At 42.9% G+C, this 20,331-nt stretch overlaps 1 protein-coding gene across 3 annotated transcripts in view; it reads right to left on the bottom strand.

Annotated features, from left to right (window-relative positions):
• Window positions 1-229: 229 nt before the first annotated feature.
• The window catches only part of ADHFE1 (alcohol dehydrogenase iron containing 1), a 36,376-nt gene continuing 16,274 nt past the window's right edge, over window positions 230-20,331 (bottom strand). For all 3 annotated transcript variants that reach the window (XM_054497537.2, XM_054497540.2, XM_054497538.2), the window contains 7 exons: window positions 20,062-20,167; window positions 16,997-17,149; window positions 14,949-15,047; window positions 12,190-12,268; window positions 11,919-12,015; window positions 8,607-8,764; window positions 230-771 (listed from right to left, as the gene is read on the bottom strand). In XM_054497537.2, the coding sequence (XP_054353512.1) occupies window positions 688-771; window positions 8,607-8,764; window positions 11,919-12,015; window positions 12,190-12,268; window positions 14,949-15,047; window positions 16,997-17,149; window positions 20,062-20,167 (776 nt within the window). In that variant the 3' untranslated portion in view covers window positions 230-687. The remainder of the gene's footprint in view (window positions 772-8,606; window positions 8,765-11,918; window positions 12,016-12,189; window positions 12,269-14,948; window positions 15,048-16,996; window positions 17,150-20,061; window positions 20,168-20,331) is intronic.

Below are 20,331 nucleotides of genomic sequence, written 5' to 3'. Positions count from 1 at the left end.
GTGTATCTTTCTTTTGTATGTATATGTAGATATATGTTTATGTATAATTGAAAAAGCAAAAATCAGATCATACTAATATATAATTATTTGGTAGCTTGCTTTCTGCCAACTTCCCAGTATATTATGGAAACATTTCCAAGAGATTTACTTCATCTTTATTAACAGTACCATAGTATTCCACTGTCTAGTATACTATAAATGATCTATATACCAATAATGAATACTTAAGGTTGTTTCAAATATTTTATTATTAGAAAAGTGCTGCCAGAAACATCCTTGCCATGCTTCTGTATGTACTGGTGCTAGTGTTTCTATCAGATAAATTTTTAGACATGCAGTGAATTACTAGGCATAGGAAATATAATTTACACTTTCGATAGATACTGAGTTTTTACTCATTTGCTACATGAAGCAGAGGCAGAGTATTCTGTGTGGGGTTTGGGACAGGAACACTGACCCCTGAAGTGGAGCCTGGGGGTCTAACGTAGTGGTCATTTGTCCAGCCTGTTTTATGGAAGGAACTGGACTCTGAGCTTTGGGGAATTTCCTGCAAGATAAATGTATATCCCACCTATACTGGTAACAGGTAATTTATGCGCAAAGATGAAAAGACAAAGCCCTAGCTAGATCAGCTCTTGCTCTCAGCACTACAATGGCCAGTGGTAATTCTTTCAGTTAAAATGACAATTAATACAGTTTCATTGAAGCTTCAAACAGAGCAGCCAGATCCTCTTCTGACTGGGGACGGGGTGCAAGCTTGGTGACTCTTTCCTGAAACAGTAAATGAAAGAAGTTACCCAGGGCTTTGAAAAGGCAGTTTGTAAAAGCTACAAAGTTATGGAAATTTACTTGGTCATAAGAATCAATGACTTGATAAACGCCATTATCTTTAAAAATGGTATTTCTTGTACACTTCATATAAGTTGATCCCCAACTCAGAGGTTTATCACATCATACCTCTTTCCCCATAGAGCTTTCGAAAGCCACTGCCCCTTGCCTTATGCCCTGGCAACAGCCTTCTGCCCAAACCAACCCTGGGGAAAACACCCCTATCATGACAAAACTAGGTCAGTCAACAACCTCTGCCAGGTTCTCTGTATGCACAGAGCTCTGAGAGAGAACTGGGTCATCCCCGACATCTAAGACCATGTATTTTGCAACTTGGACTTAAGGCATATTCAAAAGGACTTCAGTAGAACATTAACTTCCATGCTATGTGCAACAAGTGACTCCGTTGCACACAGCACGAAATTAAGATTTCATGAGATTAATTAAGGTTTTATCTCTACGTTCCCAAGCAAATCCAGTGATTTGTTAATTTCTCCAGTGATTATTGAGTCGATTCAGTGAAGACATCCAGCACATCCTACTTCTATTTATACTCTGGTCAGTAGCTTCTCAGGGACAGGGGCTAAAAGGTACAGCGATGACTCCCCTGGCACCTGCAAGAAACTGAGGAATGTCCATTTTGAGGTTCCATTTTCATGGGTCTCTGGGCATGTTTTCTATTGCTGGCATGTGTTTGGGAGTGTAGCTAGTGGAAGGGAAGCTTGTGAGGCCAGGGGCTCAGCTGTGTGCACTGCTCTCTGCCTTGCGCCTACCGGAGGGCTTGACATAGTAAGTAGATGCTCAACAGTTATCTGCTGAATTAGTGAAGATGGTGGGGAGGGGGATACTGGCATCTCAAAGTTCACATATACAAGATAGAACTCTGACTCTCCCACCCCACCGCTCCTCCCATTTTCTCATCTCAGAAATGACACCCAGTAACTCAGGCAAAACCCAGGAGCCAGACTTGATTCCCCTCTCCCTTGCTCTGCAAATTCAAATCATCAGCAAGAGTGTCAGTCCTACTTCCAAAATGAAGCCCCAGTCAGAGTGCTTCTCACCTCCTGTGGTACCACAACCGGAATCCAGGGCACTGCTATCACTCGCCTGTCCAGCTTGAGAAGCTTCCTAAAAGGTCTGTTTCCACTTTTGCTCCATTCTTGCCCCCCAGAGGTCATTCTCCCCACAGCAGCCAAAGTGATTTTTTTCCAGTATAAACTGAATCCTACCATCCCTGTGTTTAATGCTGGCAGATAAATTCCCATGGCAATTACAACAGAACCATGGCCTCTAAGGCTACCCTGATCTGGCTCTGTTTCCTGCCCCAGCTCTAACACCTCACTTAGTCCCACCATCCCTTTTAAGTTCCTTGAACATGCTAAGCTTAACCCTGCCTCAGGGCCCTTCCCATCTGCCTGGAAAGCATTGCCCTATCATCATGCACCTTCCCAACACCCTGGCTGGAGATCTCTCCACACTTTCCCCGTGAGATCACTCTCTATCTCATTATGCAGGCTTTCCTTCATACACTAATCATTATCTGAAATGATTTCATTTATATCTTATTTATAGATATTCACTGTCTCCCCTCACTAGAAGGAAAGCTTCACAAAGGAGAAAAGGGACTTTATTTTCCTTCTTTTAGTGTACCACACAATGCATGGTATACAGTAGGGACTCAGTCAGTATTTGTCTGGTAAAAGGAATGAAAAGAAGGATGGATGTATTAAAAAAATTCACTCAAAATGCATCAAAAACCTAAATGTAAGAGCTAGAACCCTAAAACTCTTAGAAGAATAATTAGGGAAAAATCTTCATGATATCGGATTTGGCAATGACTTCTTGGATGTAACACCAGAAGCATAGGGAGTCCAGTGCGGTGGTCCCAGCACTTCGGGAGGCTGAGGAAGGCGGATCACTTGAGGTCAGGAGTTAGAGACCAGCCTGGCCAACATGGTGAAACCCTGTCTCTACTAAAAATACAAAAAAAAAAAAAAAAAAAAAAAATTCTGCTGGGTGTGGTGGTGGGCAGCTGTAATCCCACCTACTCAGGAGGCTGAGGCAGGAGAATTGCTTGAGCCTGGGAGGCGGAGGTTGCAGTGAGCCGAGATTGCGCCACTGCACTCCAGCCTGGCCAACAGAGCAAGACTCTGTCTCTAAAAAAAAAAAAAAAAGAAAAAGCACAGGTAAAAAAGAAAAAAAAACCAGATAAACTAGGCTGAATAAAAATTTAAAACTTTTGTGCATCAAAGGACACGGTCAAGAGAGTGAAAAGACAACAAAATTTAAAAAAATTGCAAATCATATATCTGATGAGGGATTAATATTCAGGATACAAAAATTATTCTAGTTGGGCACAGTGGCTCACACCTGTAATCCCAGCACTTTCGGAGGCTGAGGTGGGTGGATCATGAGGTCAAGAGATCGAGACCATCCTGGCCAACACAGTGAAACCCCATCTCTACTAAAAATACAAAAATTAGCTGGGTGTGGTGGTGCACGCCTGTAGTCCCAGGTACTCAGGAGGCTAAGGCAGGAGAACTGCTTGACTCAGGAGGTGGAGGTTGCAGTGAGTCAAGATTGCACCACTGCACTCCAGCCTGATAACAGAGCAAGAATCCGTCTCAAAAAAAAAAAAAAATTGTTATTGCAACTCACCAACAAAAAATCTCAAACAGCTCAATTCAAAAATGGGCATAGGACTTGATTAGTTATTTCTCCAAAGAATATATATATAAATAGCCAATAAGCACATGAAAAGATGCTCACCATCCTTAGTCATTTGGGAAATGCAAATCAAAACAATAAGATACCACTTCACACCATTAGAATGGCTATTACACACACACAAAAGAAAAATAACAAGTGTTGTTGAGGATGTGAAGAAACTGAAGCCCTGGTGCACTGTTAATGGAAATGTAAAATGGTGCAGCCACTATAGAAAACAGTTTAGCAGTTCCTCAGAAAGTTAAACATAGAGTGACTATATGATACAACAATTCTACTCCTAGGTATATACCCCAAAGAATTGAAAGCAGGGACTCAAATAGATACTTGTACACCAATATTCATCGCAGCATTATTCATAATAGTCAAAAGGTGGAAACAACCCAACTGTCTACCAATAGGTAAATGCATAACCAAAATGTAGTATATCCATACAATGGAATATTATTCAGCTATAAAAAAGGAATAAAATTCTGACACATGCTACAACGTGGATGAACACTAAAGGCACTGTGCTGGGTGAAATAAGCCAGTCACAAAAGGACAAATATTGTAAGATTTCACTTACATGAGGTACCTAGGATAGGCAAATTCATAGAGACAGAAAGTAGGACAGAGGTTCCCAGGGGCTGTGAGAAGGGGAGAATGCGGAATTCGTGTTTAACGGACATACCACTTGTTTGGCATGATTAAAAAAAAAGTTCTGAAAATGGATAGTGGTGATGGTTGCACAACATTGTGCATATACTTAATGGCATGGAATTGTACACTTAAAAATGGTTAAAATGGTAAATTTTATGTTATACATATTTTATCACAATTTAAAAGATAAGTTAAAGAAGGAAGAAAGGATAGAAGGACAGATGAGAGAGGAGTGGGGGACAAGGCCTATGAGTATGGGTGAGGCAAAGACAAAGTTTCACATCCCAGCAGATTTTTAAGAGACCCTAAGGAATTTTGGAAATCCATAGCAAGGCAGAGGGTCTCATTATGTATGTGTTTGTGCAGGGTCAAGAACTGAAGTTCAGTGTTTGCTGTAACTGCAGATGATGGCAAGTTACTTTGTTCATAATGGGAGAGTCTTATCTGATGAGCTCAAAGGCCCTTGACATGATCCTGTTTATCTTTGGTGGAGCAGTGCAGGACTCTTAGAAGTACTTGAAGCCAAGCCTGAGCTGAGTTTCTGTTTCGCGTTTCTGGCCCCCAGTGATTGGTTAAACAGGAAAAGGACATAAAGTTTGTGATATGTCCCTACACATATCAGCTCTGCCATATAAAAGCTAAACTCTCTCAGAATTAAGATATGTTAAGCAATGATGTGCTATTATTTATAGGCATGTAAGACTGAAGGACAACTCATTAACACGGGCATGAAATAAATTCAGACATCTACTTTTAGCACATTCATGAAATAACAACATTTCAGCTGGCCTGTCTACCAGGGAGTGGAAGTGCTCATTTGGGTAGACAGCGCTCCTCAGTAATGAAATGTTTTGATTTGAAATGTAAATGTTTTTTTCCAGAGGTTTCAGAAATCCAGCTTGGAAGATTAATATATTCTTACTTGCTCCCCTTGCAGCCTGGCTATGGCAGTTGAAAGCCTCTGTACACAGGGCTTCTATTAGCTGCCACCAGTATGGGCTGTGTTTGGTCAAGAATACTGGCCTGGTTGTTCCTTCCAGAGAAAACCAATCCTTCACTGCTGAACAGAAAAGAACCTTCATCAAATGTCAACTACATTGAATAATCTTTCTGGTGACATTCTTTGGAGGAGCCAGTATATTCTTCTCACTACCTTAAATCCTGGAGATATTAATAAGTGAAGATTAGTCTATTGCATGTGTAAAACTCTGAAGTGGCCACAGCATTCCTGTAAAACAGTCACTGCCATCAAACAAACAAACAAAATTCCATGGTAGTTATTCATCTGCAAAATGGACAAGCTTATTTCTAAGATTCCTACCAAAGTCCTATCAATCTGTGAATATACACGTCAATCATGTAGACTCCAAATGAACCTAGGGCTAGTTAATTAAAATTAACTATATTTCTCTGAATCATGAAAACATGATCAGAGGTAAAAAGGCAGCAGATGCCTTGGGGCGCTTTATGAATACAGCTTGAGGAAAATCTGGCTTCCCACTTTAAGACAGAACTTATATCCAAAAGATTCCATTTACCTCCCATTTTTGTAAAACTAAGAAATTGGTTTTGTCCAATTAAGGTTTTGCTATCTGTGATTTCCCAGTATTGCATGTGCACTGAGGCATTCAGAATAATTCAGAATAACTAATTAACTTGCTATTTTAGTGTTAATTTAGTGCTATTTTAGTGGTCTCAAATGTTAGGCTGGATCTGCTGCTATGTGGAATAGCTTTTGAAAGTGACAGTCTGGGCTGGTTGTGGTGGCTCATGCCTGTAATCCCAGCACTTTGGGAGGCTGAGGTGGGCGGATCACCTGAGGTCAGGAGTTTGAGACGAGCCTGGCCAACATGGTGAAACCCCGTCTCTACTAAAAATACAAAAATTAGCTGGGCATGGTGGTGTGTGCCTGTAATATCAGCTACTCGGGAGGCTGAGGCAGGAGAATCACTTGAACCCGGCAGGCAGAGGTTGCAGTGAGCCAAGATTGCACCACTGCCCTCCAGCCTGGGCAATGAGAGCGAAACTCTGTCTCAAAAACAAAAAACAAAACAAACAAAAGAAAGTGACAGTCTGACCACAGTAGAATTAGAACAGTAAACACCTGTCAGTGTGTACTGATGGCCAGCAATCAAATGGCCAAGGGTATCAGACAGTTTCATCTGAAAATCATGGATACCATTCTTGGAGGTGGACCCACACATTTTCCTGAACACTTTCCTGGGCTAAACAAATAGAACCTTTTGGAGGGCCCCTTGCAGGGTGGACAGTGTCACTGGGACCATGCCATAAAGCCAGAAGCTACATTAAAATTGCAGTGAATGCCAGGCACTGTGGCTCATATCTATAATCCTAGGACTTTGGGAAGCCAAGGCAGGAGGATTGCTTGAGCTCAGGAATTCAAGACCAGCCTGGGTAACACAGTGAGACCTATTGTGTACAAAAAAGTTAAAAAAATTAGCCTGGTATGATGGCATACACCCATAGTGCTGGCTACTCAGGAGGCTGAGGACAGAGGATCACTTGAGCCTGGGAGGTCAAGGCTGTGGTGAGCTATGTTTATGCCGCTGCACTCCAGCCCTGTCCTTCCCCCCGGAAACAATCACTATGACCACTCAGTCTAGGGTGTCCCTGAGCTTTCATGGCTCCCCTGTGTTTGGTTGAGTCATAGTCAGTCTAAGGAAACTTTTCAAAAAGTTATCCTCAGTCAGCCATTAAAGCTTATCTAGACAGAGGACTTAGGAGGAGAGGAATGGAGGTATGTGTTCATTTAACATGTTTACTAGCCTGTGCTAGGTGCAATGGAAAATGGATGAGTCAAGCAGACAGATTCCTGCCCTCACAGAACTTACAGGCTGGTAGGCTTGGATAAAATAACTGTGAGGGCCTTAGAGAGTCTGATTTTTTTAGTGATTTGGTCCCTTGGACGTATGGGTTAGAATTAAGGGTGTGTGGGTTAGCCCAGGGTCTCTGCTATACTTTGAGACTCCTTTGTTTCTTGTTCATTTCTATTTGTAGATGCAATTGAATTCACTGAGCCTGAATTCAAATCAGGGAAACTGGTGGTTCATGGACTACATTTGATTTGTGCATTGGAAACCAGGGAATTCAACACAAACATCCAGATTGCTGATTTTTCTTGAGAGTTGGAAGTTCTACTAACACTGGGACCTGATTTTCTGCTTGGTGATGATAAACTGTAGCTGAGCTGCTCACCCTATTAGATGGGTCATGTGCTTTCTGGCTTACCAAAGTCCCCACCACTCCCTAAGGCCTTACATGACATTGTTCACTGCTATTCTCTACCTGGCTCCTGTGGACACATAAGTCTATGAACACAATCTATACAAATATTATCTTAAGTGAGTGGTGAGTCTGTCAACATTCTAAGTACTAGCGAAGTGGGGAGGAAGAAGCTAGTTTGAGGCCCTTGCCTACTTGGAGTGGGGTGAGGGAAAAGCACCAGCACTTGCGGCAAGCAGGCTGCTGTGTGAGTGGATATTTCAGCTGCTAACTCTGTTCCATGGTCAGGGAATGCCTTAGCCTGTGGCAGAAGATCCTTATCCTCATACCCTCATAGCATTGAGGTGACCTCTGCCTTTCCCATATTGGCCAGGAGGACTAAAGGAGTATTTTGGGCATGGTGACTATGGTGTGGTCCACCAATCAAGTGCTCATGCTCTGAGCTCTCTGCTTTATCATGAATTGCAAAGAACAGGACCTTGGCCTATTCGGATCTGATGTGCTAGCTCAAGAGAGGTCCACTGAGGGTATCAGAGCTCTTCATGAGAACCTCGGAAGAGCAAACTTTACACCTAGTATGATTCTACCGAATTAGGGATGCAGCTCCATTTACATTCTTCACAAAAATTTAAGAAATGAAATCAGACCCATAGTGACACAGATATGTATCAAGTACACAATCTCCCACATTCATCGAAAGCAATTTGGTGATAGTGTTAATTGAAAGGCCATGCCTATTCTTCACAAAATAGCAGAGACCTGGAACTCTTTTACAATGGAAAATAATATTGGTGGTCCTTTTGGAACAGCTTCACATAGTTATTTATAGGAGCCCTTCAAAGAACAGAAATAGGGAAAAGAGAAATTTTGCCATAGTTCAAGATCAGTTTGGTTGTTTTTGCCTTGAATTTTCATAAAGGATCCATCCCTTCATGAAAATTTTCACAAAAGCCTCACCTCAGCTACGGCTGTATGGATGAACAGAAAGGCGAGGGCCTGGCCCCGTTGCACCGGGAAAGGACAGAACTGCTGTCTGCTGTGGAGGAGACCAAAGAACCACCAGGGAGCCCTGGTTTCCAGCCCCGCTAGCCCGCCACCAATGGAGCATGTCTTTCTGGAGGCGCTAGGCTCCTTCGTCGGGAGTGAGGAGCGTGCCCGTCTCTTACCTGGGGCAGCGTTCCTTTCACTAGTGCGGGGATATCAGCTTTGGAGTAACCAACGGCTGCTAGGCCATCATCAACATCCAGATCGAATAAGAATTTCCGGAGCGTGTCTGCCAACACCAGCCCTGCATCTTGGATCCTGGCAGTGCGGGTGTCAGCTCCTAGAAGACATAAAGCACTGACTGTAGGGAGAGAGGAAGAAACGGGCTCTGGGTGGAGTTCAGTCACAAGATCAGTGAATACACCATGCACACCCATGGGGTCTCCCTAACGCCCAGCACGGGGCCATCGTGTGCCTCCCCAGGAGGGCCCAAGTTGGCTGGGGGAGCTCACTTAGCTCTGACATTTCGGAGGGGCTGCCAAGTCCTACATGCTCGCCCCTTGTGTGGTAGGAAGAAGCGAAACAAAGACAAGAAGAGAGGTGCAGGACAAGGCAAGAAAGTCGGCTGGTGCTGGGATGGAGGAATGAATATTTGAAGAACACACAGCTTATGTAATTTCAAGGCTGGGAATTTGCTGACATCTAGAGGTATATGATGTGTTCAACGTCTTTTCCCACAGCAACATCTTAGAAAAAGACAAATCCTTTGCAAACACCCTGCGAGACAAGCTTACAGAAGTACAAAAGCTCCAAAATTAACCACCAAAAAGAAAATAAGCACGACAAAAATGGATTATGTGTGAACAGGGAAGAAAACTTTTGTCCTCTATAGCTATAAAACTTTTAATTTTAGATTCTGTTGCCAAAGGGCAGGGTAGGTTCCTCTAAATAAATATTATAGAACCAGCTGGGCAGGACCAAGAACATGAAGGCTCTCAGAAAACAGCATTTCATATGCAGATAATAATGGTATTGATGAAAGAAGATTCATAAAGGCAGAATTTTTACGTGATTAGTAATTAAGAGGCCGGGCCTGCTGGCTTACATCTGTAATCCCAGCACTTTGGAAGGCTGAGGCAGGAGAATCACTTGAGTCCTGGAGGTCAAGAACAACCTGAGCAGTGAGACCCTGTCTCTGTTAATATATATATATATATAAAATAAAAATTAAAAAATAATGCACATAATCATGGAAATGGCAATCTGGAAGAGCCATGCAGGAGGTTCTGCCCTCAGGCAGGGTGACAGAGAAAGTTCCCAGAGGAAGGGAACTGATTTCACAACCCTTAGCACCCTGCATTCTCATGTATTCTAGCCAAACACATTCACTGCCAAGAAGTAAAGCCCTCTATAGAGTGTAGCATTATATGAAGTCTATGCAAAATGCCTCCCACAGTAGTCTAAGTCCACTTTCTCTTGTATTGTTCAAAAGGAGATCGTGACTGCTTTCACTTCCATATTGAAGCACATTATTAAATTGGTTTTTAGCTTTCTCTTCCATGACAGTGAGAACTCTTAGGAATCCAGGAAAAGGTATGAATAGAACCAGATACAGGGCTGGCTGGGAGAGCAGCCGGACGAAAGGTAAACCTTGCCTGACAAGACCAGTTTGTATTACCCAGCGGCAGCTAAAATATGGATTAGGTGGAGCGGTGACATATGATACGAAGTTTATGAAGTTTTAATGTTCCTGGGAATGCTGCCATAAAACACACCATCGAAACCTCTGCATTTTCCTATGAAGTGTTACAGAAAAAAAGAGATGGTAGGAAAAAGAATACATCAGTTTAAAGCTAAGAAATCTAAGATGACATGGAGAATCAAAATATTTCATCATGTGGGATAGCTAAGTATAGATAACATTAAAACTTCCCATTCAAGAAGGAAGAATCAGTGGGTTCTTCCAGCCTGGAATTTGTCTAACAGAAGAACTCCCTTTTCAGTAGTGTTGCTAGTTGCCTGGAGTGTTAACTTTAAGTGCTCTAAGATTTTCCCATTTATCATAAATGTAGCCTATGATTTGTGCTCTCTCTTCTTATTTACATGGTTTGAATATTTACAAAGGCAGCTGAGTCCCAACATATGGCTGAACAACATCTCCAGTCCGAAAGAGAAAAGGGACACAGATCCTTGGCAAAGTTGCACTGTTTCCCCTCAGCACCCTCTGGGAAATGGTGCCCCTGGCCCCTCTCTGCCCTGGGCTTGTGTTATTGACATTCCCAGCACAGCACCTGGGACTCAGCGGGAGCTCTTGCAGGAGGATGTCTGCGGTCCTTCCTACCTCCCTGGAAATAATCTCTCCAACGGCTGGGCTAGGAGAGCATAATGAAGTTTTCTTTTTAGCCTTTCCCTTCTTGCCCTAACTAAACACAAGTGGCGGAATAAGATGTTTTGCAAGTTAATAAAATATTCAAGTCTACTTAAAAGAGTTCTGGTATTAGTAAAACACCAACATTTTACTTACCATTAAAGCTATCCTGAATATCATTTTATTTCTGGTAAGATTCAAAAGGTACTGTGGATATCTTATTATTGACATTATTTATTCTACAGTATGGCAAACAGACTCCTCTTTCAGGATATTTTTATAAAGTTTCTAATTGATCAGGAGCTTTTCAGGCTTTGGTGAAAAAAAGTTTCCAGTTGTTTTGATTCTCTATAATTAGGAATTTACTCCTGCTTCCTGATACAGATTCATTTTATTATCGAACATAGCAAAAGTCATTTATAACTTTATAACATCAAAAATATAAAAATAATTATACTTTCCCTTGAGATAAAAACAGGAAACAGTATTACTACAAACGTAACAGACTCAATACTCTCAGAAACATAAAAATGACAGAATTTTAGTGCTAGATAGGGCTTTGGTCAGGTCACTGACATTTTTAATCATATATTTATATTTTAAAAATGTTTTTAAGGAAACACGGTCTCACTATGTTGCCCAGGCTGGTCTCAAACGTCTGGGCTTAAGCTATCCTCCCACCTCAGCCTCCCAAAGTGTTAGGATTACAGGTATGAACCACTGTGCCCAGCCTGATATTTCATTATTAAGCTATCGCAAAGCAATATTTTTTTGGTATTGTCCTTTATGGTTCTTTTTTTTTTTTTTTTGAGAGAGAGAGAGAGTCTCACTCTGTCTCCCAGGCTGCAGTGCAGTGGCATGATAACAGCTCACTGCAGCCTCAACTTCCTGGGCTCAGGTGATTCTCCCACTTCAGCCTCCCAAGTAGCTGGGACTATAGTCTTGCACTACCATACCTGGCTATTTTTTTTTTTTTTGTAGAGATGGGGTTTTGCCATGTTGCCCAGGCTGGTCTTGAACTCCTGGGCTCAAGTGATCCACCCAACTCAGCCTCCCAAAATGCTGGGATTACAGGTGGGAGCCACCGTGCCCGGCCGGTCACAGAATTTTGAGTAATGGTTCATACCTAGTATTTCTGCCGTCTCCAGGTGTCGCTCTGGAAACATCTGGGCCGTGAAAGTGAACACCGCTGGGGACGTGAGCACCACAGAAAGGCCATGGGGCTGGGGAGAAATGAAATGCGGTGACCGGCAGATGACAAAGCTGTTCTTCCCTGCATATTCTAGATATTAAGTTACTTTACCCCATACTCTAAGCAGACGAGAATTGGCAAATATATTTATGGAAATTGGGGGGATTATAATATTTAATTAAATAATTTATTCTTATGATTTTACCACCAGTGGGTGATCCACATTGTAATCCTTTGCTTTATACGTCTTCACTAAACCTGAAATTGGGTAAGACATTCCATGGCTAGAAAAGAAAAAAAATCCTTATGTTCATACACAGTTATCGAAATTCAAGTCAACAATAGAAAGATACTCTTAAGGGGATGCCTGTCACAGTCTCTAGACAGTATCTTTACCTGAAAAAGTGATATGTTCTGTTTTCTTGGATATAAGGATATATTATGATGTCTAGGACATGTAGTGCATTCATTAACAAAACCTCTGAAAATGCTCAAATTCAAATGCTTATAGAATTGTATGACATTAAAAAGTATTGATCCAGAAGTAGCTCCCTGAAGCCATTAGTTAACATTACGATCTCAAAGACTCGGGAATTCACTTTGAAGTTTCTGTAATAAGCTCTGGGCATGTGTTTTCTGTTTTTCCCTGGCAGTTCCTTGGCAGTGTGCTCCCAGATGATGTCAGGGGAATTTTGTGAGTCAGGATGTGCTGTATTTGATGATGTGCAAGCTTGACCCACCAGTGATCTGTCTCGCCAGTAACTGACAGATCCCTTCAAATTTACATACTCACGGAGTCCAGTCAGAAATGATTATTCTAGCCTGACAGGCTATGTTAATCAGTTCTGGTTTGACTGATTTCTCTTGCCTGAATTCTACCTCAAGGATTTGTTTAGATTTAGTTGACATCAAGAAAAGGCATCAATGGTCTTTGTTTTTACTGAAAAATTTTTTTTTTTTTAGAGACGGTATCTCACTCTGCCACCCAGGCTAAAGTGCAGTGGTGTGATCATAGCTCAATGCAGCCTCGACTTCCTGGGCTCAAGTGAGGAAGGATCCAGCCACCACGCTCAGTGAAAAATTTTTTATATCCTCTTGAACTATTGATGAACAAATAGGAAAATATTATAGTTTTTTTGTTGTTGTTGTTTATTTGGGTTTTTTTGAGACAGGGTCCTGCTCTGTTGCCTGGGCTGGAATGGTGCAATTCTGGCTCACTGCTGCCTCGACCTCCCTGGCTTAGGCGATCCTCCTGCCTCAGGGTGGCTGAGACTACAGGTGTTTGAGTGGCTGAGACTACAGGTGTTTGAGTGGCTGGGACTACAGGCACGCACCACCACACTTGGCTAATTTTTGTATTTTCTTTTGTAGAGACGGGGTTTCACCATGTTGTCCAAGTTGGTCTTGAACTCCTGGGCTCAGCTCAAGGGATCCGTCCAACTCGGCCTCCCAGTGTTGGGATTAGAGGTGTGAGCCACCGCGCCCAGCCATGGGTATTTCTTCAGGCTAGATTCCTAGAAGTGAATTGGTGGGCCCAGGGGCATAAATATTTTTCAGGCTCTGGGTACATTTGCTCACTTGCTTTTTGGAAAGATGTTGCCAATTTATGTTCCCATCAGTGGTAGATCATCAGAGGCTGATCATTCCTTGCGTTCGCCCTAGCAAAGTCCTATTCTTAATTTTTAAAGTTCAATGGTTTTCAAATTTAAAGCAACATACCAATAAAGTTTCAATCAAAGAGATTAATTCTGGGCTATTGACAAGCATTCTGATCCCTTTCTTTTGTGAGAGATTGGGGGAAAAATCCTACATTTAAGTTTAAAAAATTCACAACACATGGTGAGTATGTGGAGAAATCAGAACCTTCACCCACTGCAGGTGGGAATGTAAAACAGCGCAGATGCCATGGAAAACAGTCTGTCAGTATCTTAAAATTTAAACACAGAATTACCATATGACCCAGCAATTCTGCTCCTACATATATAACAAGAGAAAGGAAAACCTATGTCCATAGAGAAGAAAAAAGCTAGACACAAAAGACCACATATTCTATGATTCCATTTACATGAAATGTCTAGAATGGGGAAGTCTACAGAGACAGAAAGTAGGCTGGGCGCGGTGGCTCATGCCTGTAATTCCAGCACTTTAGGGGGTGGAGGCGGGTGGATAACTAAGGTCAGGAGTTTGAGACCAGCCAGGCCAACATGGTGAAACCCCGTCTCTACTTAAGAAATATAAAAAATTAGCTGGGCGTGGTGGTGCACGTCTGTAATCCCAGCTAATCAGGAGGCTGAGGCAGGAGAATTGCTTGAACCTGGGAGGTGGAGGTTGCAGTGAGCCAAGACTGCGCCATTGCACTCCAGCCTGGACAACAGAGTGAGACTCCAGCTCAAAAAAAAAAAAAAAAAAGAAAGAAAAAGAAAGTAAATTGGTAGTTGCTAAGTATTAGGGAAGGTGGGGGGGATTGGTGGATGACAGCTAGGAGGTATGGGATTTCTTTTTGGGGTGATAAGATGTTCTAAAATTGATGATGGTGGCATAACTTTGTGAATATATTAGAAACTAATGTTCTGTACATTTTAAATGGGTGAATTGTATAGTATGTGAATTATACCTTAAAAATATGTTATTAAAAAACCCAGTAAACCACATTCAATTTAAGAATACATTTAGGTTTCTACTTTATAGGTGGTGGTGGAAAAAAGAAAAAAAGGAAAAGAATACATTTAAGAACATAAAAGAATACATTTAGGAACCACATTCAATTTAAGAATACATTTAGGTTTCTACTTTAGCTGGTGGTGAAAAAAGGAAAAAAAGAAAAAAGAATACATTTAGGAACATAAAGTTAAATTTCTTCCTTCTATAGCATATTTAAATTTTACCACCTGTCCTGAATTATAAACATTAAAAATTTTTAAAGCAATAGCTTGAGTAAAGAAATGAAATCTCAGACTTGCTCACCACAGATGAACACCAGCATTTCCAAAGCCGATGCCAGCAAAAGCACTTGCCAAATGCATGTGAGACCTTGCTTCAAGATCATCGGGATTTCTGACAGCCCTGTGAATGATATAAATACCTAACAATAACACATCAACATTGGCAATTCCTACAGAATAAGGAGCTGCCTTAGGGAAAGATATGGGGAAAAAAAAGAAATGCTACTCGGTAGGAAGAAAAATTCGGCAAGTTATTCAAACGACGTCTTGTCTTCTAAATGAAAACTGAAGGGAAACATATTTTCTTATCAACTGTTTCAGCAAAGGCATAATAAATATGCTGTCAGCTGCTCATGTGATGTGAAAGCGCCGGGGGAGGCAACGCGCTGGTCCCTGGATGGCGAGGGCCACTCCAGGAAGGTGCCCTGAGACTCATTCTTCTTCTTCATTTGTCAGTGCTGTTGACGGCCCTGTGAAGGGATGTAAACATTCTCAGATGCCCGGGGCTACCTGCTGGCCAGCGCTCTTTCTCTCTGAGACACTGCCTCCCATTGGACTCACTGGGGGCCTCTTTATATCTGTGGTTGCTGCACCTCTATGCCAACATTATTGAGGAAGTGGATGTGATTGTCGAATGAGCTTTAGTTTGCTCTGGGTGTCCCCAATGCCACTTTGGAAAAGTAAATTCTCAAAAGCCCCTTTCTGATGGTGCACAGCCTTCCTGCAGTCACTGCTAACACCTTGCCCCAGGGAAGAAGCCTGACGACTGTCAAGGGAACCTACTTTTCATGGGCTTTTTTGCAATTTTGCCTTGTGTAAGAGTTCCTGTGGTGAAATAAAAAAGCACAGCCTTTTTTTTCCCTTTCATTTGAAATGTTCCTTTCATGTGGAATGGTTGGGTGTTCCTGCCTCCTTTCTGAAACCCCATGTTAGCTCCTTATTCCCCCAATGGCAAGGCGAAGTAGCAGGTGGTGGAGCTTTCAGCCTTTCCTCTGTCCGTCTCTCCTTATCTACCACCACTGTGCCACCGCCAAGCCTCTGTCCCTGTCAAACAAACTGGCTCCCCATGATGCGTGTCTGTTTGGACCTAGTCAAGTGCTGCTGTGCTGTCCTGGGAGTCCCCCACAAACCTGAAATAGTATTGGGATCCTTCCTGCTGCTCTGCTACAAATGCAATTCCAAGGCTCCTTTGTCACTGGAGCTTCTAGCTCAAGGCCAGAGGAAGCACCGTGCTCATGTCTAGGCCTAGCCTACCTGTGGCCATTCTGTCCATTATGTATAAATACAAAAGTGAGTCTGACTTTGAGTATGTCCTAATATCTCAGGTATCAGCTTTCATCCTAAGTATATCTTTGCTGTCTCAGGACCTGATTGCTATTTGCTCTCCTGTAGCCTATGGCTATACATGTATGTATATACTTGTATTCATAAATCTTTCACAACCTCTTAGGAATCTTTTTACATTTTCTGCCTTTTACATCTCCTGGGACAGCAATCTCTACTCTTTTCTTTTCTTTTTTAAATTGAGACAGGGTCTTGTTCTGTCACCCAGGCTGGAGTGCAGTGGTGCAATCATAGCTAACTGCAACCTCGAACTCCTGGCTTCAAGCCATCCTCCTGCCTTGGCCTCCCAAAGTGCTGGGATTACTGGTGTGAGCCACTGTGCCCAGTCCACATTTATTTCTTTAGTTCATTTGAGTTAACTCAATGGATGGATTCTGTGTGTCTTCGGACAGGGCCTGGATGGGCATAGCCAACATCTGCCAGTGTGGGTCTCATTTCTGCCCTGGGGAGCCAAATCTCAAAGGACACCGCCCCTCATCCTAGCTTGGCTCCTAGTTTGTCCCCTGGCTGCCTTTGCCTTTTAGGGACTGAAGGACCCAGTTTTCATCTGCCTGTCCCTTGGGTCCCTCCAGAGGCTGCTGGTGTCTGGGGCTTCTGCGCATCCACTGACTGCTTTTCTGGCGAACAGACCTGCTCAGGATATTTCAGGCTCAGGCATGTCATGTTTCACGTGCCGGCAGAATGTGGGCCTCGTGTTCTATTTCTATCCCCTTCGGGGTGACATACCTCTTCAGATACTTAGCCACGATCCGCAGCGCGTGGATAGCCCAAATGTCGCTGATTGGGTTGCTGCCCTGGTACGCAGGCCGTGTGATGGGATTTGAAGGGCAGGGGCTCCGCAGGTGGTAGGGCAGGGTAGTGTATGACTCCAGGGCATGGCTAACAAGAAATATTGAAAGCACACAGATGGAAAGCGTCGTCTTCCTCCTTCCCTCCATTTAGATCACAACCTGTCTTGGAGCTGTTTGGCACTCAACCCACGGTGGATATATTACCTAACACTGATGATCACAGTATATTCTACCAGCCCACCTCTTGCCTACAACAGTCATTACTTATAATATAAATTAATACAGTTGAGTTTACATTAACAGCATTACAGTATTTTTGAGTAGTATGTATAAGATTATATATGGACCTTTTCTAGTGTGAATACATTTTTATGGTGTCGAATTATATATTTGAGCAACAAAAAAGCACTGAATCTAAAAAATGACTTCCTTGTGGAAGATATTTACCATTTTATACCTTGCATTGATCAAATACCATATTACCAAAAGTGGGTCATAGCTACACCAGACTCCTATGAAAATTACAGTAATGAGTGAGAATATAGACTTTGAGGTCAGCTGCCCAGATGTCAATCCTGGAACAAGATATTCCTGCTGTGGACCTGGTGTGAGGCACTATCCTTCTTGTGACTCTAAGACAGGGATAAATAATAGTACTGGTTCATGATGTGACTGTGAAAATTCGATGAGTTGACACATGTAAAGTATTTAGAAGAGTACCTGGCACATTGTACATCTTAGTATTCACTATTATTATTAATTCTTGGCCTGAAGAAAAAGCAGATCTTTTTCTCTTATGTACCCTAAACTCAGAGTTTGCTCCTTCAAGAACTAAGCTTCATAGCTGCCTCCACCTGCTGGCCTGCCATGACTTCTAGCTCATCAGCTGCAGAAGAGAACAGACATCACCATCTAGATCAGTGATGCACTGGAAACACAGTGTAACATGAACTATGTTTTGCATGAATTATAGTTTTCAGTATAATTCCCCATGGGGGCCTCTGTAGTGTTTCTGGGACACTCTCGTTTCACATGACTGTGAAGGGAGATGACCCCATGTTTTGCATGAATTACAGTTTTCATTTTCCCTAGAATGGAGGAATTACTCTCTTCTACATATGAGAAGCAGATAATATTTTTTGGACAAATCATTAGAAAATTGTTTTGGAAATTAGTTTGTAGATGGATATGAAGGCTTTGTGGTTCTAAGCAAGGAATGTGTGAATAATGCAAGAATGAGGTGTCCACATGGGGAAGTTGGGGTGGCCGGTGAGGCCACTGTAGTCAGAGTGTGACCTCGGCCTTGCAGCACATCTAGACTGCATCAGATCCCAAATCCAAGTGCAGATTTGTTTCTCAGGGGCGGACTCACTGAGCTAAGCTCACAGAAACTATGTGTAAAGCCTGGAAGTCAGCTTAATGCTTTATGACAAGAAACATAACTACTGAGCAGACATCAGAGTCTTCCAGATGGCACCTTCTCTCCCCACAGTCAAGCCTTAGGATGGCCACTTTATGATCAGAAGTCCATGGAGTCCTAATGAGCAGAGTTACCTCGAAGATTCAATACATGGCTTGTCCACCTTCAGAACAGGCCATTGGGCCTTACGGGCAGATTCCTCAGGCCAGGGGTTCTTTCCCTTGGGCAGTACTTGAAAGAGCAACTGCCATTATTCTCCTGCCTTCTGAGCCCACTCCCCACTTTGATTGACAGTGAAGTCTTTGGGCCTGTGAGTTACCCACTTAAGGGTGGCTGCTTTGGGTCATGATGTATTTATTATGTACTTTACAGTTAGGAAGGATAATCTTCTTCCCCTCATTTCCAGGTTATTAGGGGACAGCTCATCAAAGTTCTGACAATATTGACCAGAATGGAGTTAGACACAATTTTCTACAGTCTCTTGGCAGGCAGCATAACATAGTGAGGGAAGCAGATTGTGGCCCTACGGGACCTCTGGGTGTCAGTTCTAACTCTGTCACCTCCTGCTTGTGTGAACTAGCAGTATACAAGTACCTAGGATGTGACAGTCACTGTACAGGGATGTGCAGGCATGTGCCACCATGCTTGACTAATTTGTAAAACTTTTTTTCTTGTGGAGACGAGGTGTCACTTTGTTGCCCAGGCTGGTCTCAAACTCCTGGCCTCAAGTGATCCTCCTACCTTGGCCTCCCAAAGTGCTGGGAATACAGGCGTGAGCCACTGTGCCAAGCCTGCACCGTTTTAAAAATAGGCACCACTGAGAATGAAAACATACTGTGACGCCACAGATTTTAAGTTATGTCCTGATTTCAGAGGTGTTAAAATGTGAAAAAAATGTGCATGTGCACATAGATGAACAAGGGTCATTTGGCACATGCTGAATGTGAAGTGCCTGTGGGGTCTCCATGAGGCCTGGAGCTCAGGAGCAAGGTCTGTGATAGAAATACTGATTAGGGGGCCATCGGCACAATGCAGCTGAAGCCGAGGGAACATACAGTAAGACTATGGGCAAGTCACTAAACATCTCAAACCCAGTTTTCTTGTTTAATAAAACAAAGGTCCTGTATCACACAGAGCTGCAGTGAAGTAGTGATGTATGTGAGGTGCTGACACAATGTGCACGGTCTGGGGGTGCTCTGGAGGTGTTAGCTCTGTTCCCTGCCCTCTTCCACGACATGAAGCCTTGGGCATTGCCTAGTTAGTGAGACCATAAAGGTAGCTGGTGTGTCCCTGAGATGCTGCACACCAGCTCCAACTGCCCCTTTAGCGGCATCCCTATGGCCCTGGCTGTGGCTGGGGGGGTCCATCCTGAAGAGCAGGTTTGTGGCCCACACCAGATGTCACCTAGTCACCAACCTCTAAAGCTTGAATGTTTGATTTAGGACAGGGGGTAATGACAGCCAAAGCTAGGGATGTTGTGGGGTGCTAGTCAATGAATACTTAGCATGTGCGTTGAGCAACAAAATACTATCCATAGACCCAGTACTAAAAAAGCCCCTCCAGGCAGCACCAGCACTTACCAAAGCACATCAAAGCCACTGTTGGCGACCACTCGGGCAGGCATGTGGAGGGTGTGCAGGGGATCAATCAGTCCCAGTGTGGGTTTGATGGCTCTGGAAGCGATGCCTAAAACATAAGGATTTTCAGTAGAGGCTAAAGCCATGGGCATCATTTTAAGAAGGCAAATGACTTCAGGATAATAAATCACCCTAAAAATAAAAATATGAGAAAAGGTTGATTTTCATGTAGTGAGGCAGCAAGGAGCAATGGAAAGTGATTTAGAGTCAGAA

This window comes from Pongo pygmaeus, chromosome 7, assembly GCF_028885625.2.
Source record: "Pongo pygmaeus isolate AG05252 chromosome 7, NHGRI_mPonPyg2-v2.0_pri, whole genome shotgun sequence".
NCBI classification, from domain to species: domain Eukaryota; kingdom Metazoa; phylum Chordata; class Mammalia; order Primates; family Hominidae; genus Pongo; species Pongo pygmaeus.
Note: the sequence above shows the minus strand (reverse complement) of the source record. Positions and strands in the feature narration are given on the sequence as shown.